At 30.7% G+C, this 25,639-nt stretch overlaps 3 protein-coding genes across 12 annotated transcripts; all 3 read right to left on the reverse strand.

Annotated features, from left to right (window-relative positions):
* Nop56 (nucleolar KKE/D repeat protein Nop56) lies at window positions 1-7,439 on the reverse strand. The gene is given in 9 exon segments (NM_001142494.1): window positions 1-163; window positions 225-367; window positions 845-993; window positions 1,053-1,305; window positions 1,362-1,549; window positions 1,613-1,811; window positions 2,106-2,273; window positions 2,348-2,552; window positions 7,161-7,439. Coding segments are annotated over 9 exon segments (1,404 nt in total). The 5' UTR covers window positions 7,164-7,439; the 3' UTR covers window positions 1-67.
* Window positions 4,289-7,303, reverse strand: Rbm39 (RNA binding motif protein 39). The gene is made up of 2 exons (NM_001142493.1): window positions 7,161-7,303; window positions 4,289-6,557 (listed from the first exon to the last, which is right to left on the reverse strand). Exon 2 carries the CDS (start codon window positions 6,544-6,546, stop codon window positions 5,041-5,043), a length of 1,506 nt encoding a protein of 501 aa, NP_001135965.1. The 5' UTR covers window positions 6,547-6,557; window positions 7,161-7,303; the 3' UTR covers window positions 4,289-5,040.
* Window positions 7,440-13,205: 5,766 nt separating the features above from the next.
* Window positions 13,206-20,664, reverse strand: LOC100162523 (ADP-ribosylation factor-binding protein GGA1). 10 transcript variants are annotated; one of them, XM_029489659.1, is made up of 14 exons: window positions 20,275-20,663; window positions 20,152-20,169; window positions 18,112-18,374; window positions 17,517-17,677; window positions 17,218-17,451; window positions 16,987-17,160; window positions 16,426-16,648; window positions 15,884-16,027; window positions 14,412-14,546; window positions 14,209-14,335; window positions 13,961-14,136; window positions 13,662-13,828; window positions 13,481-13,591; window positions 13,207-13,418 (listed from the first exon to the last, which is right to left on the reverse strand). In XM_029489659.1, the coding sequence occupies exons 3-14, from the start codon at window positions 18,221-18,223 to the stop codon at window positions 13,326-13,328; spliced, it is 1,857 nt and encodes a 618-aa protein (XP_029345519.1). In that variant the 5' UTR covers window positions 18,224-18,374; window positions 20,152-20,169; window positions 20,275-20,663; the 3' UTR covers window positions 13,207-13,325. The 10 variants fall into 10 exon arrangements, with proteins under 10 accessions (XP_029345517.1, XP_029345519.1, XP_016660478.1 ...); XM_016804989.2 differs by having other exon boundaries at window positions 20,152-20,206; XM_016804988.2 differs by having other exon boundaries at window positions 20,152-20,214.
* Between the last annotated feature and the right edge of the window lie 4,975 nt (window positions 20,665-25,639).

Genomic DNA, 25,639 nt, shown 5'->3' on the forward strand with positions numbered 1-25,639 from the left:
TTAAATTATTAGTCAAATTAACTTTTATTGAAGTGTAAAAAAAGTTGTTGTTAAAAATACAAAATAATTATTCTCCATTTTCTTTTTCTTCACCCTTAGACTTTTTGGACTTTTTCTCCTTCTTGGATTTCTTCCGTTTAACACTCGTATTCAGACTTTCGTTCTGAAAACAATAACAAACATGAAAGATTGATAAGTTTTTAAGTTTAACATAAACGAAATACCTGTTGTTGCAAGACAAGCGATTCTTGGAGAGCATCATGCATAACATCAACGTTTTTGGGAGGTTTTTCACCAGTCTCAAAATATTTAAGCCTATCTTCACATTGTTGTTTCATTTTCTGACCAAAAATATTACATGGATTATCTGAAACATGAAACATATTAATAAAATTGTTTTTAAGAGGACGGAACGCTGGCATTTGTTTTATCCGTTTTAAAAGTAGACAGCATTGAGCATAACAAATATAAGCTCAGCAGATCATGTTTAGCTTTGTTTATAAATTAGAACAAAATATCGACTCATTATGAAACTAGATGGTAAGAACATTATGTTTGTATGTAGGTCTTTTACGATAGTTACATTTTTAGCAAGTTTTGTGTATATAATATAGCGTTAATTAAAAATGCTCATAACTCACTTAAAAACTGAATTATCATAAGTAACCAACATACAAACACAGATAATGTGATTACTATAAAGTTTCATAAGAAGCCAATACACTCTATTCCAATTTGTCAACCAAAGAAGCCAAACGTGATCTGCTAAGTGTAAATTTGCTGTTATGCTAAATGCTATGTCCTTTTAAAGAAATTAGAATAGAGTTAAGAATTTTAATAATACCAGAAAAGGCATCAATTCGGCTAGCAATGCTCAATTTATTTGAAAGAAAACGAGAGGCACGTCCTTTGAACTGCCTGCCGGCACGGCCAATGAACGTTGAATGATATATGAGACCATATTTAGGAGTGCTTGTTTTGGTCTTCATTGCTCTATAAGAGTAAATTAACAAAATGAAATAACAATAAGCTATAGGTATAAAAATAGTTACCTGAAAAGGGCTTTTTCTGCACCCAAAATTTGAACTGTAGATGCAGGACATTTAGCTAAATTTGTCAATGAACCAGCTTTGGAAATAAGTCTAGCCCCTACTTGTTCACCAATTAGAGCGGCCATGTTAGGTGCAACAGTCCCCATTTTGTTTTTCAAATACTCTGATAGACTTTTTCTGTACTCGGATAATGATACGACACGGTTGGTAAACATCAATACATTTGTTAGATCAACCGGAGAAATATCCATACCTGAAAAAGGGAATATTTTAACCTAAGAATATCAATCATGGTTAATTAATCATTACCCATCGATGATTTGGCAGCACTCAAGATCGCTGCTGCTTTCCCTGCATCCATTATGATCTCTTCAAGACCCTCCATTTTTTCTTCAGTAAGTTGCTTACGATCACCAACATACTTCACTACTTTAGCGTACAAGTAGTTTTCGGGTACAATCTTGTAAAGTTCTGGGAAATGGTAGGAGTACCATTCTCTATTGCATAAAACAAATTAAGATTTAAAATTACGTTACCGATTATTCCAATATGTATATTACCTGATACGCATCGAGTAAGTGTTCAGATCTTTGTCTAACTGATCAAGCAATGAAACACTGTGTATGATCATGTTATCTACTTTATTGACGTTGAACTTTACTTTAGCTCTAGAATAGCTATGACCTAAACCCAATTGAGCAATACCTTCCAATTTTGGCGCAAATCCTTTCATGAGAGATGGAAAGTGGTATCTAATACCTACATAATATCAATAACAAAACCAAATACTTAGTAACATTTGAATAAAATTAAATAATTTTGCATAAATACTTAAAGAATCAATAAATTAAGTAATTAATATTACTTACCTGAAACATAAAAACATATTTTATGATTTAAATGAATATTTTTATTTTATAGAACTTTAAGAATTATTATTTTCCGTTAAACATTTTAAAGAAAATCATTAAATTAAAGCTTTAAAGCATGATACAATTAAAGTTTTTTGTAAATTGTTATATCAAAGCAAAAAGAAAATTAAACAAAACAGACCTCTCAATATCTCGAGCACAAATCCAGTATGTTGTATCTTGAGCCCGAGTTTTTCATTAATGCTCGCACCCAATTTTCCATCAGCAACTCCCAAAGTGACTTTTGACAATTTACCCACTTTAGGTACATTGGTTTCTAAAAATATTTGCAGACTCTCCGGCAATACACCTATGAATGTGATAATAAACAACTTGATGAAACCAGGACACGGCAGACGGACGTCAGATTTTATTGTTTTGTACCTTCAGAGATGCTGTTGATGGATTCCAATGCATCAACTGACGTTTTGAAAGGAGCAAATGCCAAAAGCTCAATGATTTTGGTGAAACGCTGCAAATCGCGAACAGATTTTTCAACTTCTGATAATTCTGAACCTATTTCTTCAAATTCTTTTACTTTAAACAGTGTGAAGCCGGTGGCATGCTCGTAAAGGACTGTTAGTTTCGCCTGCGGAAATGAAGATATTTAGAACGTAAAATTCTACTAAATCTAGTATTTAAGCTTAAGCCGAACAATTAGGCGCTCAAAATACATCCATAAAATTGAATTTATTTTAATCAGTAAGTTTCTGTCAAGTTTAATATTATAATTTGATAACATTTTTCGAACTTTCATAAAATACAGTTCAGGTAATATAATATAACCATTCTATTATAAACATAATAAATAGTTAAAACAAACAGGTATGCAGATAATTCAATAAAAATTTTATTTCAAATTTTAAGTAATATATATTTCAACGAATGTCGGATATTTTATTCAATACATCTTTATATTTTTTTTAAATAAATACATTTTTTAAAGTACACTTACAATATAACAAAAATATAAAACATACATTAATAGCTATTTTTTTTTTTTTTTTTTTTTTTTTTCACTAAAGAATACTACACATTACTGTAAACCAGTATGAAAATATTGATATTAGTAACATTCGTATTATTTATTTCATAAACAGAAAAATAAACTTATACTTAGGTTGGTTATTATTAAATATACAAATTCAATAAGATGGAATACAGGTAGTTTAATCTAATTGGTAAGTAGATAAGTACTATTAATAAAATAATTAGTAGTATATTATATAATATATAGGTACTTCAAAAATAATTTTATATAAGAAAATATTTAAGTTTGTTTTGATTATTTAACAATTTCTTTTTATTCTAAATTGAACTGTACAAGTATAATTTCCCATTTACATTGTTTGAAATAAATAATAAGAGTATTAAAATCTAAAAATTAAAATAGAGGCGATTGATTTCTAACTTTGCAACTTGTTTACTAACCTAACCGCCAAATATCTATTAATATAATGTACCTACAATGTATTATAATTAAAAAGTAAATTTTTACAAGATAAAATGTATGTTATAAATCAGGTTAAATGCTAAATTTTAGATTATGTCTGTGCATAGGATTAAATGTACACAGGTCTATTTAATTTTAAAAACAGAATTAAAAAGTAGATACATTTATGCCAACATTGAATGGCTTTTCAATTAAATAACAGTGTAATAAAATAACGAGGAAAAAATGTGACCTTTGTTATTGTAACAAATACTTTGTTGCAAAATTAAAAAAAAAAAAAATTGAAATAAAATAAGATATAAAGCTAGTCAACTAAAAAAAAAAGCAATGAAGAATTATTATAATTATTAGTACACGTTTCTGTTTACAAAAAATAATATTAACTAATACAACTTGTGAGCACAGTGGCAGATCCAGCCAGGGGAGGATAATATAATACAGGATTTTATTGCTGTAGATTTTCTTTGTTTTACACTGTATTTAAACCAATTTTGGAACTTTTTGTACATTTGCACTTTTGCCACCCCCCCCCCCCCCCCCCAAAAAAAAAAAAAAAAGATTAAGCCCTGGATCCACTACTGTGCGAGTAGTTATAGATAACTTATTGGTAACCATTGCAAATCAATTTAGCAAATAGCAATTATTATATTGTTTTAGATATATTCAAAAGTTGAATACAGGCATTTAATTATTGTATTACTAATACTACAACGTGTAGGTATAGATAAGCTAATGTTATGTTTAACTATCAAGTATAAGATAAAATAAATATATTTACACGTGTTAAATTATTAATTTATTTTTATTTTTTAACTAGCAAGTTAAAAATATTGTTCATTATTATTGTACCTACTAGATAATATTTGTTGGTACCTAATATAATAGATAAATAATTTGGTTTAAATTTAATGAATTTTAAGCATATTATCCAAATCAATAGACAATAGTACAATAAAAGATATATGTGGTTGTACAATTATTAAGAACCAGTCATATTTTATTTTGTAATGGCAAGCAGCTTTCTTTTTAATGGTTTATTAAAAATATAAATACAAGATTAGTGGATGTTTCAATGAATTAGAAAGGGTAAATGGTAATCCAGGACGAATAGAAAATATTATAACAACTTGTTTTTAAGTTGTTTTAATAATTCATTAAAAACAAATAAATGACCATTTGATATTTATTAGTACACATTTTTTTTAAACATAGATAATAATGCCAGCAAAAGAAAGGAATTATGTTCTGATGAAGGCCAACAGATAAAAAAAATAAAATAAAAATTTAAACAGTAGCCTAACTACTTTATATTTCAAAAAATTACTCCAAACATATAATTATGTCCTAAAACTATTCACATCAGTTCACATGGAAAAATAATTTACGTAAAAGCGAAATAGAAGAAATTGATTTAACTTCTACAAATTTATTCGATCACAATTTTTATAATATAACCATATTAAACATATTAATTAATTACCTAGCAAAAAAGGTTAACTAAAAAATACTATTAGGTAGGTATAGTTTTTACTCTACCTAAATAGAATAATGTTAACATGTTATCATTATTTGTCAATTGTAAGTTTAAAAAAATAAAATCAATAAATTGTATACATATAACTCATTAATTTTTACTTCTGGATGATACCAACAGTTTTGTAAGTGAAGAAGCTTCGGGAAACAAATTGTGATAGTTTGTTACAGGCACATACGCTGCAGTAATTACACGTCCACCAAACCATCGACCATGTAAAGCTGCTACAGATGCAAGTGCAGTTTCAATTGTTGTACATTTGACGTATACATTGCCCTGTGGAGATGCTTTATCCACATACACATGCAAAACACCGCCATGTTTGTTGCACTCTTCAATCACATCATCTCTAATCTCAGTTTCCCAAGTAGTATTACTATCTACGTCTTCTTTGTTTGGATCAAACATGTTGGCTAATAAAAAGCATTGGGTTGCAATTGGAGGAGTCACCTGAACAGTTGGTGCGGCTGGAGCTGCCTGCACCCCAGAGGCAACTTGAAGCGCATTGGCTGCAGCCTGCGGAATTGGGAATCCAGTACCTTCTGCAAGTTTGTACATCAGTTGCAATCTACCAGTAGCTCCCAAATCATAACCAGCTCTGTCCAACTCGTCAACTTCAAAAGCAGTTTTGTCATACACAGAATGGTTTTCAGTTACATGACCCACCTTCATGGGCCGGCCAGCTATTTCAAATCCATTCAAATGTTCAAGGGCTTTTTTAGCATCTTCTGCATTACGATATGTTAAAAATCCATAGCCTTTGGATCGGCCTGTTTCAGTGTCCATCATTAACTGTATGTTATCAACGTGGCCAAAAGGTTCAAATATTCCTCTCAACATTTCTTCAGTGATGTTGTAGTGTAAAGAACCAACGTATAATTTCATTGGTCCATAATGTGTACGCTGTACCATATTTGGCATTGAATTAGCCATACGGTTTTTTTCAGCCTGAGTGGGTTGAACAACAATAGGAACGCCTAAAAGCTTCTGACCGTTTAGACCCATAGCAAGTGGAACAGACTCGGGATCTTTAAATTCTATGTAAGCAATACCCTTAAACCGACGAGTTTTATTACAAGTGATCATTCTAACATCCCTGACTTTGCCAACAGATGAAAAAAATTCTTCTAAATCTCTAGCTCGAATTGTTTTTGAAAGTTGCATACAAAACACCGTCCTAGCATCTCTTTCCTCAGGAGTTAACATACTAGCTGGCGGCACTTTGGACGCCAGAGGAGATGGTTTTCTACCGTAGCGCGGAGGAGGTAAAGGTGGTCCATATTTTGGTAGTTTGATAGGAGACCGTGTACGACTTCTTTTGTCTTTAGAAGTGCGTCGACGCGAATGTCGGTCTCTGGAGCGACTACGATGTCGGTCCTTAGAACGACTTTTTCGTCGATGCTTGCGGTCGTCTTTAGACCGACTGTGTTTGCGAGCTTTGTCGCGCGACCGAGATCTAGTACGATGGCGACTTTTACGGGACTTGTCTTTACGTGATTTTTCCTCAGTGCCGTTACTCTCTTTTGGCTGCGCTTCTGGCTCTTTTTTGTTATAGGGTGCTTCAAGCAACGCTTCGATGTCAAAATCGTCCGCCATTATCAATTTGACTGGAGATGGAAGGAAACGGCAGGACAAGATTGCGTAACAAAACAAATAGTATTAGTTCGGCACAGGTCACGGACTTAACTACGTATATGTAAGTATATGTATATATAAATCTATATGTATTATATTGTGCGTGGTGTGACGGAGGTTTTATCGTCCATCTACGTGAAACGACAACTGGTGTGACGGGGACGGTGATTATGCAACAGTCGTAATGGAGAAATAATTTATAACGTGTCCGGCCGAGATTTGACCGTCAGCCTAGCAACGCGCGCGTGCACACACACACACACACACTCAAACACGCGCGCACATTCACACACATGCGTTATTGCAATAACACGCGAGCTCGGTGGGTTTTCCGACACGGAGAAAATTCCGGAAAACGAGAACTCACAAGGAGTTTGAGAAAAGTGCACAGAGAGCACGCGCCGGGTCTCCGAACTCGGCCTCGGCGGTCAACGGGATGAGAGTCGAAAAACGTGTCTCACGGCCCGACGATGAGGTGCATAATCACCGAATTATCGTGCGCGTTTATCGCGGGGCGAAAACGTAAGCAAATCGTAATAAAATAATAATGTCTGTTCAAGTGTGGTTCAACTCACCATTGCCTTGGCGTGCGGAGTGAATTCGGGTGGAAGGATTTCGGGCGGACTCTTCCGTCCGGCGGCTGCTCGTCTGCGACGTACACACTACTCGTGTTGCCGGGACATCTTTGAAACGATTACAAAACAATTATTGTGAACGTCGTGTGGGTGACCGACGAACAAAAAAACGAGGTGTGAAATTAATGATGCGCCGAAACAACGTGTTCGGAACGCCTGCTGGAGTTGTGAATTCTGTTGTGGTACGGCGGTCGGCGGAACGGACATGCCAGGGCCACTCGTGCGACCGGTTGATGTTGGCGACGATATTGTGGTAATGATGCCGCGTCGCGCCACCGTACCTGAACCTTGGTCACGGTTATTGCTGTCGGTTTTTCTGCGATGGAATGGACAGGGCGTCGTGTTTGCGCGGCGATTTAAAATCTTCGGTCGAAATAAAATATAGTGATTATTATAATATAATATTTTATATTATGTCGTCCGGTCGCCGTCATGTGTTTAAAATACTTTCAAGAAAAGTAACTCAGTACCTTTGACTACAATGTGTCAATGTAAGCATATCATAACAAACAGTATAAGAATTGAAAAATCTCATTCACAAAACGTTTTTTAGTAATTGTAATAAAAAGGGTTTCCTCTGATGCAACAATGATAAATGTTTTAATCTGTTTTCTTTACCAAGGTGTATCAATTCACCTTGTATTAAACATACATCGTTAGTCAACGGCTGTGTAGAATTTGGAAACCATTTTGTTGGTGACAATAGATGGCGCCGCTAGACGTTGTCTACAATATCATAGCATTTTACCCGGGAATCCGTACCCGACTCAACCCGAGCCATGTATAGTCACCAACAGTGGCGTATCCATGGTGGGGGGGTCAGAACCCCCCCCCCCCGGAACCTGCGATGGTAAATTAACTTTTACATGAAACACGGTTATTTCTTTAACATTTTTATATTTTAGAATTTTGAGTTGGAAATTATATTAATAGTTTGAATAAAGACTATAAACGTATTATAAACACACATACAAGTCATAATAATATTAAATTATGATCATATTTACTACTTTGATCATTTTTGCTTGGAAACATATATTATTTAGGTTTTCTACAACGGTTGATTCTAAATCGGTCGTCTGGTCCCGATGACAGCGATAAAAGCGATATCATTATCTGTGTTCAAATTTTATTTTAGGATACCTATTGCATTCGCGGCTCGCCGATCATTTAACACGAGCACATTATTGTGGAAAACTAATAGTTGTTATAGTTAATAGTTGGTCGTTGCCTGTTGGTGTCTCACTGTTTTACTTAATATACCTAATATCGTTTATTCGTTTATATTTGACATATTTTGTATTCCATTTTATTTGTTTTATTTTAATTTGACATCATTTTAAGACGTCTAAACATTCCACTATGGTAAGTTATTTTTAACATTTAATTTTTAGTATACCTAAATGATTGGACAGACAATATTTTAATAACTTATATTTATGTTCTAAGTTTAGTTCCTAGTTTCCTAACTTTAATAGTTAGGTATAAGGGCCGTTTCACATGTATGAACTTAATTAATGTAAACTAAAAACGAGCGCGGACGATGCGTCGCGTATGATACACGCCCATGTGAAACGGCCAAACTCATAAACTATTCGTCTGAAATTTGATTTTTATTCCGAAAAATATTCTGCTTCGAAATATGAAATTAAATTATATATTATACTTAATATCTTATTGATTCCCTAAATTGTTATTATTATTATTATTTATTATTATAGGCAAATTCTCTAACAAATAAGCAGACTAGAAAAATTAACTCTTTTTTTTTGCCTGATTCAAAAAAACTAATGTCAACCAGACTTAAAAATACCGAGATCAATACAAATAATAGTCAAAATGATAATGATAAGATTCCCGTTCAAATAATTCAAAAGGAAATAATTTGTAGATCGACCGATATCGGAGAGATTATCAATAAAAAAAGTAATTTTATAAATACGGTTTCAGATATTTGGGTACCAGATGATTGTTATATCTTTCCTAGTAGTGGTAAGAGAAATTTAAAATTTCAACGGTGTTGGTTTAAACGATGGAATTGGTTGGCATATTCTGAAAAAGATGATGGAGCGTACTGTAAATATTGTGTTTTGTTTGCTGGAGAGGGTGGAGGTGTTGGAAAACAAAATTTTGGTAATTTGGTGAAGAAACCATTTAAAAACTGGAAAAATGCTATTGAAGTATTTAATAATCATACAAATTGTGAATATCATAAAACTTGTATTCTAAAAAGAACATGTGCCAAACAAATTTTAGAAAAAAAAGTTGAACCTATAGATATCCAAATAGATTCGGGAATAAAACGTAAAATAATTGAAAATAGAAAAAATCTTATTCCCATCATTGAAACAATCATTTTTTGTGGTAGACAAAATCTTTCTTTAAGAGGTCATAGAGATAGTGGACCCTTGAATTTAACAGAGCCTATAATGAAAATGATGGACATTTTCGTTCATTGTTGAGATTTCGTGCTAATAGTGGTGATGTAGCATTAAAAACGCACTTAGAAACCTGTTCTAAAAATGCTTCCTATACAAGTCCAATGATTGCTAATGAAATAATTTCAACGTGTGGGGACATTATTTAAAAAAAAATAGTTAATAAAATTAATGAAGCAAAATGTTTTTCGATATTAGCAGATGAAACATCTGATATTTCTGGTATCGAACAATTTTCTTTGTGTGCGAGGTATTTTTATAATGGTCAAATTAATGAAGATTTTCTACTAATTGTTCCGGTAACTGATGTCACGGGTAAAGGCCTTGCTAGTACACTGTTAACTTCGCTTGATTTGATTGGGATAGATTACAATTACATGATTGGCCAAGGGTATGATGGTGCTGCCGCAATGAGTGGTGTATTTCATGGTACCCACGTTTATGTCCAAGAAAAATGTCCACTAGCAATATACGTACATTGTGCATCTCATAGTCTGAATCTTGCTATTTCTGATGCATGTAATATTACTTCAATTAGAAACTGTTTAGGAAGTGTTGAGTCAATTTATAATTTTTTTAACTCGCCAAAAAGACAAAATATTTTAACTACATCTATTCAAAATATTGTACCTATTTCATCTCATACAAAATTAAAACAATTATGTCCAACCATAGACTATGTGTCCAACACGTTGGGTTCAGCGCCATGACTCGGTAATAATTTACCTAGAGTTACAAGATGCTGTGATTGATGCTCTAGAAAAAATAAGCAATTGGCCCGATAAAAATACATCTTCATCAACAAATCAATTGCATTTTGTGATTAATAACTTTGAGTTCCAGATTACTATACACATAATATCAACAGTATTTTGTGTCATTATTCAATATTATCAAAGTAAGGATTTAGCCCCCCAAATTCCAAACGCTATTTGCGCCTATATGCTCTACACTTATAAGTGCTGGAGAATATACCAGATGCAAGTACTATAGAATCACTCTATTACCACAGAATAGATAAAATCTATTTCATCTATTCTGTGCTATTACGTTCCTATCCATGTGTTCGGAGGGCTCTCGAGATCGTGTATACACACCGTACAATATAGTTTTATGCAAAATACACATAATATAATGTAATATCTGTAATCAATATACAATTTTATATTTAATGCCTTGTCTGACTCGCAGTTGTCTGTGGGTTATGCTGTAACAGGTTTAGGTGATACGAAGTATACTTAAAATACGCAAATCGAAATAATGAACATACTGGTTATAGCTTATCACAAGAAGTCCTGCATGTTGTCGCTTGTAGGATTCGGTATTGACCGTATTGGGAAGTTGTTACTTAGGTGGCTGGTGCTCATGCACTGGTTTAAGGAACGGCACAGACATGCTGATCAAAGAGTGGTAGGCGGATTTATCAAAAGGTAACCGTGAGCCTGGGAACAAGATTATTCTTCGACAGAGACCCTTTTTTACCCTTCCTTTTCTCTGGCGGCATATAAGAAAGTCACAACGTTTTACCGTTATAAGTGGGTGCCGATTTCTTGCTATTTCGACTGAACGAATTCTCGCATATATCACACAGATAAAGCATTTCTTCCGTGTGTGTCCGCTGATGTGATTTCAGATAATTTCGATGTTCGAAAATAGTGTTTGCACCTTTTATCTGCTAGTCAGCAATGTCAAAAGTTAAATTATTATTATTCGTTATAAATGTAGTAAAATGTATAATAGTATAATAATTTGAGATTATACTTCCCTCGTGTTTTCCCAATGGCCAATTGAAATCTAAATTGGCAATAACATTGAACATATTTTTAAATAATTAAAAATAATCTTCTAGTTTAAATCGTGAAGAAGCGTATTTATCGTAAGATGAATGATGATTTAAATCGGTGGTGGGTAGTTGGTGGTTGTTGGTTGACATCCCACAGCAGTGTTCACGTGATGTCCGATGTCAATTTTATTACTATTATACATTAATTATACTCCAAATTACAGAAACGTGTGCATAGCATATTATACAATAATTTTGTTGCTGATTTAATTTAACTAAAAAATGAACATTACTGGTGAATACGTCACATTGTCCTTTGACCAGTCAAGCGAATAAGGACACTAATATAATAATATCAGTACGCGTAGTAGTCCGTGCTTACAAGTCACAAACTTACACTAAATTTTACAATTTTGTATCAATGAAACATATTTGTAAATAGACCACGATTTAGTAGATACCTATGTAGATACTATCTTAAATCGTGATATAGACAGACATTAAATTCGTAGTATGATTATGATAATGTCATTATTTTAATACATTATTTAGAACTTCTCAAGATTGTAAACAAAAATACGTTTTCTGATTTGAAAAAAAAAATGTCTTTTTTATATTTTGAATTACTCTAAACGAATAATAATAATATTAATAGGTACAAATCAGGAGCCCCCAATTACCATAATTAAGCCGGGGCCCCGTTCGCAATTGAGGACTGAGGTCCGGGCCAGCCCGACTCTGCTTACAGGGAATAGAGTATAGTAGGTACTAGCAACGCCAGATCTAGTATTTAACCCCGGGCCGGCCGTAAAAATATCATAATTACTAAGGGTGTACATTTTGTTTTTATTTCATTACACGTCATGTAGAAGAAAAATTAATTCAAAAAAGAAAAATTATAATAGTGTCACTTGCAGTCTTAACTCTGAAGGTGTTCAGTGTCCCCCTCTTTCGAAATATTATTTGTCGTTTAGTTGTCTGAAAAGCGAGGGATGAGACTTTATTACTACCAAATTATAGAAAAATTAAATATATCTACATAATAATATATAGGTACATAAATTAATAGATGCATACATACATATACATAATTTAGTTATTTTTCGTTATTGCATTTACAGAGTAACAATGAATACAATAACTAGTGTTTTGAAGCCAAATTGGAGGGTTTACGCATTTACTTTGTGGTGAATTAGCATATTTGCGAATACCCTGAAAAATAGTAAGTACAAATACTTTTCGTATACCTTAATCTTTTTATAAAAATGTAGCAATCCGTATTCTGTATTGTTATTTATTGGTGATAAAGACTTAATATTTTTTTTACAGATCAAAATCTATACCACTAAAATATTAAAATTATTTTTAGGTATCTTAAAAATAAAAATAAGATAGCCTCAGTCCAATTGTTTTACACTGAAAATAATTCAAGTTAATACAAATCAAAAATATAATAATAATTTATGACATTTAATATTTATTTAAAAAAAAATAATGTTTAGTATAATAGATCATAAAATTGAATTTTTAAATTTTACATATCCAATTATAATATTGTATATTTGCTGACTAGATTGTATTGGTAAAGTATTAAATAGCAAATGTCATATTCACTATAATTTTAATATAAATATTGAACAATTCAACTATTTAATACTTTTTAATGACTAGTTTATGAATTATAAATAAAACACCATAATATAATCCCTTAATAATTATTACTTGAAGAAGTATTCATAACTTTTTAACATTAAATATAACTTAATATTATTTGTAAAATAAACTGTTTGATTAAAATGTAAATTAAATTGTATATAAATTAAATCAAAATATGTATTCAGTATTTTTTTTAAATAAGTTTGTGAGATCATAACATTCAAAACCTTAGTTTATGCAGAGCTGTTCAGTTTCACCAAATTCAGTAAACATTTCACCATCCATTGTATAACTTATCACATATTTTAACGGTATAATTTCCTATAAAGTAATCCAATCAATATTAATATTTAAAAAAATTATCGCTTATATAAATGACTAACTTTATTTAGAGTTGCAACTAGTATGATTTGTACAATAGTTTCTTGAGGTAAAAATGCATTATAAATAGGAAGATTGGTTCTTGATTGTGGTAATATACGTAACCTACAGTCCTAATAAAAATAATAATATTTAATAATACATTATATTATTGCTTATGAATATAATACGTTATTATTTTACTTTTGGAACAACTGGTTGGAATGAAAAATTAAATAATGGTAGTTTACATTTGCTTCTTGTCGTAACAACAAAAACTGTAACATCTTCTCTTGGTTTATTTGCAGCTAAATGTAGTTCTGTACTAATATCATTCTTATCAAATAAGCTCACAATGATGGAATCAGGACCTTAAATTATTTTAAAATAAAATAAAATAATTTCATTAAGATTGATAAAAATACTTAAAAATATTAGTATATTTTATAGATATATAATAATACAAAATCATAAAATGTAAAAAGTTAAATCTTTGTACGCACATGGAATAATGTCTTCAAGTTTAATATTAATATCACCAAGAGGCTTTATCTGAAGACTATAGTTTTTTGGTTCAAATAATATTGAATCATGTGTGCCTGACAATGGTTCATCTGACATCTGACTATTTTTTTTAATATTATCTGAACTCAATTCTGCATCTGTCAAATTAAATGGTCTGTAAAATAATAATTTATGATTTATGTTAATATATATATATGTTTACAATTATTATAGAATAGTAAGTTACTTGTCATCTATTTTAGTTTCATTAGGTTTATTCAAAATAACTTTTCCAAGAATATTTAATTCTTCGAATAGATCTACATTCAACACACTGTCCTTAATTTTTTCATGTTTTTGAGAATCTACAACTTCTGAAAAATGGATGTTACAATTTTATTTAAACTATAGGTAAATATTAACTATTTATACATTATAGAATAAACTTACCAGGCAGCGGAGGAGTAAATCCTTTTAAAGGATGCGACATTTGCAAAAAATCATCTAGTTCCTTAACATTTGCAGATCCATTATTTGAAAAGTCATTCCTTTCACAATTAGATTCACTTAAAAAGTCTTTTTTCCCTATAATTATTTATTGAAACAATGAGTCAATTATCAATATAATTTTACTTTTCCTTATTGGTTTTAAACCTAGTTTTATTGTTAACTAGCTGAACCTGTGCACTTCGTTGCCCATTAAGTGTACCAACTATATGTGACTCAAACTTCGTTCAATTCGTTATTTAATATTCGGTGTATGGTTTCAAAATTAATCTTAACTATTCCGTTGCCCGGAATAAAAATTTTGAATCGCAGCAGTACATTATCAAGTAGGCAATCTACCTGCGGTAGATTTTGGACCCTGTGCTGTATGTACGTTAGTGTATGATTTAACTCTAAAGTATCAAAGTTATACCAAGTTTGTCGTATTCTACCTATGGTGGATTGATATAATCAATTAATACAAAATCCTAACCTAACCTAACCGTACTAAAATCAGATGAATAAACGCAAACGCATACAAAAAAATTCATTCAAATCGGTCTAACCATTTAGGAGGAGTTCACTCACAACACATGTACAGTAGAATTATTGCCCTTAGCAACACATTCTGCGATTCATTTTTATATTATATGAAATCAACAAACATGTCCGATTAATCAATAGCAACCAATATAATATAATGCACTGTTGCGCCACTGTTGTATTTTTGTAATAAAATAAAAATAAAAATTATTGTGTCACATGCAATAATTAATGATCATAGGTAACTTAATACTCTGCACAAAACACGATATACAAATTTAATTTGTGTATCAGTTGACAAAAGTAAACTCAGTAGAGTAGGTAACAGAAAATCCAAGAAAAACAACACTTATGACATTTGACAGTTTGTTGATGTTTCAATTTTCAACTTTTTTAGTAAAAATGTACATCTTTAAATAATATACATACACAAATAATGAATAAAAAATGTAATGGCATTGTAAATTGTTCATCTACCAAATCATTATAATTTTGATCGTTCATTAACAGAGAGCTCACAAATAATCGACTACTATAGATGATGTTCTTGATCAGTGATTAAATTGCCATGGAGACGATCAATATTATATTATCCATATTATAGTAAGGGCTGTTTTAAAAAGAAAAGGGCTATTTTTAGGGTCTTCCCAGCAATTATTCAAATTTTTCTCGCTGTAAAAACTATCCTTGGACTTCAACAAACATTAAAAAAATAATTGGGCAAATTGGTCCAGGCGTTGTTGAGTTATGCGCTTACCAACACATTTTGCGATTCATTTTTATATTATGTATTTAATATACAAAACCAAATTATTTGAATAAAAAGCAATTATTTTAAATTAATGATAATATTAGGAAAATATATATATAAATCTTGTGTACATATATTTTACCTGGTGAAACAGATGACATACTAAGGTCTAACAAATATTCCTCATTTTCTTGATTAATTGGTTTCTTATTGTTCAGATTATCTAAAACTTCATTGTATATTTTTAAAGTTTCATTTACTTCATAATTAAGTTTAATTATTTTTCCTGAAAAACAACAATTTATTGTTTAGAAAGTTATAACATATTAAAAAGATAATATTATTTTTTCTAATTTCAAATTTACTATTTGGTAAGAATTAAATGGATGGTAGACAGCTGTATTAAAGACATTAATAAATTATGAAATATAAGTTTTTATGAGAAAAATATTGTTATAAATATAGAAATTGAAATAAATATTTGCTCGATGCAGGATTGGCAGGCAATGGAAAACAATTTTAAGATAATATTCAAGAATTATACAGCTTAGTAGTCAGTACAAACATAACAACTTACTTATAGCTAATGGTTAATACAGTGTACATATTCATTTATAGGTAAGTTATTGATATTGTATTGCGATCAAATATTAATAAAAACCAAACCATAATAAAGATACTTACTAACAGTATCCTCATTTTCTGGAATTTCTAGTGATAACATTGTTTGAACTTTTGGTTCCAGTTGTTTTACAGTAGTATACAACTCTTTAATAAGTTCTAAATCATTTAACGAACCAGAACCATCACAATATGATTTGAGCATTTCTGATAGTAATTTAACATTATTTGAAGTTATTTCAATATCAGCCAACATACTACTAATTCTTTCTGCTTTCTGCTCTTCCTATATTATAATATTAATATACTATTACAACTTTACAATTGTAGTTTTTCCACAGACATCTATTTTATATTAGATAGCCGACTCCCCATGTTATTATACACTCAAAGTTAGTCGCCATATGCAGTTAGGGCAATGTTTACAAACTGATGTATTTGCCAATATGATAATTGATATGTTTGATAACGAATATTGGTTATCTTGCTGACATAAATTATATAAATTATCGCAATAAGAAATATTTGTAACTCTATCTCCATATGGCCGCTGGGCGTCATTGATTTGAAGCGAGAGTCGGCTGTCTAAATTAATATAGATATCTGTGAGTTTTTCTTACAAACCTCTTCAACCATAGATTTAATTAATTCGTTAGCAGCTTTGAGGTCTTCTGATTTTTTACTTTTAAGCAACTTTTGCAGCAATAATGATTTTTCTCCATTCAAAATTGATACTTTATTAGAATCCAATTTAGAAGCAGAAGTTGCTCTTGATGGCATATTTTCAAATAAAAAATCCTATAGTAAATATTAAATATTAAAAATTTGTTAAATATTTAAATTATAAAACATTACCTTTACTACACCTTGTTTTTTTAACATGTCTAAGGCATCTTGTATCTTAATTTCTTTGGGAAATTGTGATGACCATAGGCCAAGAAGTTCAATGATTTTGTTTTTTATTAATTCTGGTGTATGGATTCCATTGCAGTTGGGAGATACTAAACGTATAAGTTCGTTAAGGAAACGGAATTTCCCAACTTCAGCTTGAAAACTGGCACTACCGGTCTGCATACATATGTCTAATAACTAAAATACATTTCATTATAAAATAATTTTGGATTTGATTTAATTATTGAAAATGTCAAATATACATGAAGGGCTTGTAAAGCTTCCCATTCCTGCATTGAATGAATTTTAGCTAAAATACACTTGGCCGCTAATGGTGCACATTCTGGATCTCTTTGCACAAAACCACTAAATGCAATCATTGCAGCACTATCAATTTTTTCATTGCTATTTTTTGTCGCTCTTTCTAAAATCAATATAAAATAATTACAAATTAACTGATTAATTTAATTTTAATCGTTATGTACATTAATATGTTTTGTTAAATTGTTAATATGGTATTATCATATGACAATAGGTAGTTTTTTTTTTTATTCTTAATTATTTAACTATTTAGCACAATAATTAGTGGACAATGTTTCTACCAAATAATAACTATTCCAGGTATTTGTTTCATTTGTATATATATATTACTTGATGTTAACTGCTATTTCTTCAAGTTTTTGGTATTAGTCTGAACTCGAATTGTAGGTCTATAGTATACTACTTTTTTAGTTTTTTTTTTTAGTATAAATTAGTGTCACCATCAATTATTATCAAAATAGAGAAAAGACATTTTTATATTATTTCAAGTCATATTTATTTTAAAGATGTAATATTCATTATTTTCTTCTTTCTTACTTAGATTATTTTTACAACTGCGCCAAACTGGTTGAACTAATTTTTTTGTTTTTATTTCATGTATGTTTATAAATTGTACGCATACATAAATTAGGCATCTCGCTAGGAACATAAATAAAACATTTCAAAGTTTTTTTGTTTTTTTTTTTTCAATTCAGTATTTCTACATCTGTTTTTTCCCTTTTCATTAAAGTTGTTTGTTTCCTTTGCTAGGACAAAATAGGTAGTTATTTTCTTACACAGCGCTTTTATACAAATGTAAACTAAAAAAAAAACAAAGTCATAATTGTTTATTTTAATACAAAAATAAAATTGTATAAATATAAATATTAAAACATGTTACTAAAAATTAATAGAAGTGTCCAAAGATTTTTAAATTTCTTAAATTATTAGTATTACTTTTATCCTGGAACAATAAAAAATATTTCAGAAGACTATACGCAACCTCATATATTTTATCTAATTATAAACTTTTATAAAATTAAATACTTTATTAGGAAATTAATACTATTTATAATAATTTTTGCAATTAGTATGCTGTAAAAAACGTAGTTTCCTAGACACTTCTAAAACAATAGTCACTTAATATTATTTGCATAAGCCAAGTAGTAGATCAGTTGCCAGTTGGTTAATTATTAGCTTATGCATTACAGAAGTAAAATTTTCATGCTTGAATTATGTGCTATTTTATAGCATGTTAAATTTATTACACAGGTAACTTAGATTAGGTATATATTATAATATATTAGGTATAATAGGTACTATTCATATATTTTACTAATTGACAATTGATAATTAAATGTCTTAAGAACTTTTAAAACGAAAAATTTAAATAAATAACATATTTTAATTATAGAATTCAAATTAAACATACTTTCAATGGCAATAGGTACATAATGGTATAGATAAGCGGGTGGTTCTTTTAATTTGAATTAGTCAATCTTCATAAAGGCTAATTAGTAAATATTGCTATTATACTTACTAACTAATAACCAAAAAGATTCAAATATATGATTTTTTTGTACGAGTTAAATAGCTCAACCAGTTCTTTTGATGCTTTTAAAATATTATTCCATTTATCATATTATACTTTAGACATTTTTAGATTTTTGAATTTTTAAATTTGTAATTATTGAAATGTTTATAGATACCTATGATTAATTCACATAAAAAGAATCACCTACCAAAAAAACATGGATGTTTCAGTTACTACTATGATATGAAATACAAAACATATTTTATTTGATGCTTAAGGGGACGTTATAATGACATTTGTTGTCTCTGTCTTACAAGTGCGTAACATAGCAAATTTTAAGCTCAGAAGAACACGTTTATTTCCCGTTAGTTTAAAAATTAGAGCGAATTGACCTTTTATAAAATATAAAGGTAAGATTATTATGAAGACAATGACACAGACTTTTTATTATAATTTAATTTTAAAGCGAGTTACCTATGTGTATTTTAAAATTGTAAACTGTTTGTACATCTTAAAATACTCATAACTCCCTTTAAAATTAAAATTTGCATTAATTTTTAAGCTAACGGAGATACACGTGTTCTGTTGAGCGTATAATTTGCTATGTTACGCACTTGCAAGACAGAGACAACAAATGTGACTGTAATGGCCCCTTTAAGCACTGACAATGTTGTCTAAAATTAAATATATTTTTAGTTAACTGAATACAGCAATATCCGAGGCAACGCCTAATTTGTTTTATATATTATTTTATTTGAAAATATAATATAGGTAGGATCACAAAAAAAAAAAATAAACTATTATAATCTCATAAAAATAAGTAGGTACACTTTATAGTGGTACCTAATGTTTTCCAATCAACAACATTAATTGTTGTAAGTAAAGTTAGTAATCTTGTTGTAAAATATAAGCATATAGTAATAATTACATTATTATGGGATACATACATGTTTATATTATGATAATAATATGTTATTAAATTATCACACATAGTCAGTGTGTTATTAGTGTCTAAAGTGATATTATATAATACAAAACTAATTTACATAATACTATTTACTCACAAAGTAGAAATGTCTTATCTGTAAACCCACGAGCGTATGAGTGTATTTACGGTATCTAATTGACTTGTACATCAAACAGAATATAATAATAGTATTATGCGTTATGTAATTATTTTAACTCACCAATTAGAGCTTCTAAGCTCGTGGACACTATAATCGGATCAATGTCCATCATTGAATGACAATCATTCGCAATGTGCACTACGCTTTGGTCGGATGTATACACAGGAATAATAATATGTTGACGTAGGTAATTATTTAGAAGATGTACAGATAAGTACTAGGTAGGTACAGTGTATTGTATTGCACCCGCTCGATCACATCGCACAGTAGTTACTATTAGTGTATTTTACTCGACACATTATTAACGTCATAATCGACTGTATTGTGGCTAAAGACCTGTTACTATTTTGACTTGGGTGGCCGACGTTCGGACTTCAAAATTTGATGTACGCGAAGACGCGAAGTATGTTATTAAAAAATATTGTGTGTAGGTGTGCGTGGCTGAATGGCTGATACGAGCAGCGCCGTTATCTTCCCCTATCATCTGTATTATCATGAAAAGGAAATACATTTTCCGATTTTCATACGTCGTATCACGACAGCGATAGATGTGATATCGCCCCGTCGCCATCAACATAATAATAATTAATAATAATATTAAACTATATATAACTGAAACCCAATGGCTATAGAAAGTCTTTCAGTACAAAGTAGTTCTTTCAAACGCGTAACATACCAAATGTACGCTCAGAAATTTAATTCTTATGCCGTTAGCTTAAAAATTAGACCTATTGGCTATTATGAAACTTGACGGTAAGAACATTATCTGTGTTTTGTTGGAAGTTTTTTTACGATAATTCAGTTTTTAAGTGAGTTATACCACAGAACAATATATAGCGGTTATAGCGTGTATAATAAATGTAAATTAAAATTGCTCATTACTAATTGTTACAGTCATCTTTTATAAGCTTAGTGAGCGCCGAGCGGGTTTGTTATTTTATCAAAATAGTAAAAATGTTTTCTGCAATGTGTTATTTTTAAATCCTTGTGGTAATCTTGTTAATGGCATAAGGCCATGTATATAAATAAATGCTAATTAGTAGTTTATATATTGGTCTTCAGTATTTATTTATAAATAATTAATAATGCGTATATTAGAGGGACCAGGGGTGTGCTCGTGGGGGGGGGGGTCATGGGGTTCAACAAAAAAAACAAAAAAAGACTAGCTTCTTCAATTTTACTTGAAAACCCCCCACATACATTTTCTGAGCGCGCCCCTGAGGGGGATGGAGTGGGCGAGCGGACTAAGGCGTCGAATGCGACTATCCTAGTCACTAGCGGCTCTTTTCTCCGGGCAGCAGGGGCGGTTCGAGAGGGGGCCCTAAGGACCGCCCCCCAGGCCCAAAACCCGTATTTCTAAAAATATATTTAATATAATATATTTCTAAAAATTGTTGTTTTGTATTTGTTATTATAAGTTTTGTGAAAATTATAACTATTAGGCCTACCCCCCCAACGAAGTCTCTGGAACCGCCGCTTAAAAAAAATAATCGAATAGCACTACCCTGACCTAGGGCTGTTCGATTATTTCGATTAATCGATTATTACGACGATTATTTTTTTCATCGATTATTTTACAGTTTTCATAAAATTCGATTAATCGCCAAATAATCTAAATTCGATTAATCAATTAATCGAATTTCCGATTAATCAAATAATCGAATTTTTCGAATAAACAAGATGATTAATCGTTATTTTGACGGTTCGAATGAATTTCTATTTTTAGCACTTTGGGAATTTTTTACTCTATTCCATTTTGAGTGGGTCTGTGTTTAATTTATGCCAAAACGGCAAAACACTAATCTTCATTAAAAAAATCGATTAATCGGTTAATCAGTCATTAAAAAAAATCGATTAATCGTTTATTCAGTCATTAAAAAAATCGGTGATCGATTAATCAGTCGATATAAAATCGATTTTTGGTTTGATTATTAATTTTCGATTAATCGAAATAATCGATAAAATGTGAAATTAATAACCGAGTGGTAAAAAATTAATCGAACAGCCCTGACCTATACTGTTAATTAAAAAAAAAAAACTGTATAATATGATACTTGGTTTATTGTTTAATAAATGGCGGAATCAACATCAATAAATAACTGGCGGAATCGATAATCGGCGGAATCAATATAAGTAGATAACCGGCGGAATTGATATTAAAACGGCGGAGTCAATAAAACCCCAAAAAATTTGGTCACTTCGCTTGCATAGATATTCAATCTAACACCTTTACCTATAAAAAAAATGTTTTGTGCAAAAATGAATTTTTAGTTTGGTGAGGGGCTGGGGAAACGGCATATGAGGAAATAAAATGTATAATAAAAAATAATAATTATTATTATTTATTTAATATAAAAATTTTAATTCTTGACTTATCGTGCTATTATTATATTGTTGAAAATAACAGTAAGTAATAATAATTTATATAAATTTAAACTATTCCTATTTGGTGAATATTTTATTCTGCAAAAAAACAAAGTGTAGACCCGAGTGGGCCCCCCAACATAAACATAGACGGGGGCGGCCCCGGGGGGCCTACAGGGAAAATCTCTTTTTCCCCATGGGCCTACCCACCCCAGCACCTACCCCTTAAAATAGGTGTGGCGGCCGCATGGGTTTGGCGCCACTGCTCCGATCGACCTGAAATTTAAAAAAGTATTATCTACATACCGATCAACTCGTGTAAATCTCTGCAGGTCAATCATTTGAGTACTGGGAGGGGCGGCACGGGGGGGGGGGGAAGTTCGAAAAGTACAAAAATTGGCTAAACACAGTATAAAACATAGGGGAACTGTGGCGATTGGGTGGGGGGGACAAATGCCCCCATTGCCCATCCCTCCCATGGATCCTCTACTAGACCGACACTATAGGCATACCTATGCTTTTTAAACCATAAATATTGTCAAATTATTGTAATCGTTTTAATGTTTTTTGCGAGTTATAAATTTTTTTTAACGTTTTAAATTGAGTTTTGGTTTATTTGGTCGCGTTGGGTAGGCGATATCCCTTAGTTTTAGTCCCTGTAAATGCATTTGAATAATATAATATAGATATAATGACTACGGCGTATTCAAAACATAATTTTCCGCGTTGATCGAGGGGGAGGGGGGTTAAAATATTATTGAAAAAAAAAACTGATGTTAAATTTGTAAATGTAAGTAATCTGAGCAAAATATTGGGAGGGGGGGTGGGTCATGAACTCCAACCTTACAAAAGTACGGCCTTGCAGGGTAGTTAGTTGTAATATACTTGTACTAAATTGTATGGTTGTCATAACTATATATTATAATATAATAGTTATAGTTAAAATTATTTTAACATTGATTATAATTGCTGTAACTATTCAATATTTGTACATCAACCATTTTATATGGTTAAATTTAATATAATATAAATCTAATATGATTAAAAATGCAATAAAATTGCTATAATAAACAAATTGTTAATATATTTTCAAAATTCAAAGGGTTGGTCGGAAATTTGGTCTGGTGGCGAAACGGTGGCGGCGAAATGTCCTAGACCCCATATACCCCTACGATCGTATAGAGCATCGCCCTACTCGGCTTCTTATATGCCGCCAGAGTAAAGGAATGGTTGAAAAAGGTCTTTGCCGTCGAAGAGAAGTCTAGTTCTGGGAAATACAAAAACCTTTGATAAAATCACCTACCACTCTCTGGTCGGCATACTCGTGTCGGCCCTTAAACCGGGTCTAGGCCGATTTTTTAATTCGTGATCGTACCTTTTTGTCGGTGACAATGGTTTTATTTGGGGATGGCCGATTTTCTACGTACAACAGTCTGGCCGTTATTTATTGTTCTATAATGGTGTTCTACCCACTAAAATCTTATAGAACAATAAATAACGGTCAGACTGTTGTACGTAGAAATCGGCGGGTAGAACACCATTGCATACTTTTGTCCTTTTTGACAACACAATTGCGTATGTTTGAAGGTGGATAACAAATGCCTTTAAGAAAAGAAATGAATACGATTGCGTATGAAATTGTATGCAACGTTGTAAAATGTATTATTTTTTCCATATTATACCTAATATATATCCAGTAATATGTACACTTCTATACCTATAATACCTAATCAATATAAAATAATAAAATATAATGAGAATAATTAAATAATTTAATAAAATAATAAAATTAATAAATAAGTGAGTTTTTAATTTGATAAAATAATCAATAATTTAATAAAATCTTCAATAGATTATTTAAAAATGCTTAAATTTGAATTCCCTGACATCTATAACATACCACTTTCAGATATTGGATTACATTTCCTTGAATGTGATTGGTTCTTGAGCCCACATTTTTGGAGGAAATGGAAATCCCGGTTCAATATATTGAAGCTATAATTGTATGTAAATGTTATTCGTTACCTAACAAATAGTTATTTTACTACTGTACTATTTATTACAGATGCTACAGATATATTTTAAGTATGGACTGTTAAGTTAATTATAATTTATTAATTTGTTTAGAAATATTTTTTTTTTAATTCTCTAAACAATGTTTAAATACATATTATTAAATAGTGATTTGAAAACTCTTATAATAAATTATTTTTGGGAACATCCGAAAAAAAAATTTAATTTTACTATGTATATATTATATTACTTTTTAAAGAAAATTAAACATAAATTACAATATCCAAATATATATATCTGAGCGCACGGCAGTGCGCCAGGCCAAGTTCCGGCAATGCCAGTGCATCTTTACACGAACCAATTCGCCCAGTTTTTCTAACATAGGTATATATTTCTGTTTCCTCTTAAGATAAACTTTTTAAATTTAAAACGCAGATTAATCTCGAGTAGTTTAGGACACTGTAAGAAAATGAGCCCTTAATATTGTGCCATTTCAAAATGGGAGGATTTCAAAATTTGTAAAATTGTTACTGATTCACTCACTGATCATCAAAATTATAAGACACTTCCCGTATAGGTAGAAACGTGAAATTTGGCACAAAGGTAGGTCTGACAGTGTAACTAAAGGGAAAAATCTAAAAATTGAATTTTTTTCAAAATTAATACCGCTTCAGTGAGTGTATTTCTAAACGTATGAAGTGGCGCGTTTAGCACGCATAAACGTTTTCTTTCAAACAGCGTTACAATATGGTAATAAGGAATTGTTTGTAGTTGACTTATATATAATATATTATATTTATAAAACATAATAATGTTTTCGTACATTTATTTTATTCAAATACAAAATATACAAGAGAAAATCTACGACATACCTATAAAAAAAGTTTTTAAATTAAAAAAAAAAAAAATAATAATAATAACACGTCGTCCACGATGCTGAAGCCCGCAAAAATAAATGATATCCCCTACAAAAACATAACCGTGAAAAAATGCCAAGTTCCAAACTCCCTATCAAAAAAGTCGTCCTATCAAAGTGGTGAAATATACA

Source organism: Acyrthosiphon pisum, chromosome A2 (genome assembly GCF_005508785.2).
Source record: "Acyrthosiphon pisum isolate AL4f chromosome A2, pea_aphid_22Mar2018_4r6ur, whole genome shotgun sequence".
Classification (NCBI taxonomy): Eukaryota; Metazoa; Arthropoda; class Insecta; order Hemiptera; family Aphididae; genus Acyrthosiphon; species Acyrthosiphon pisum.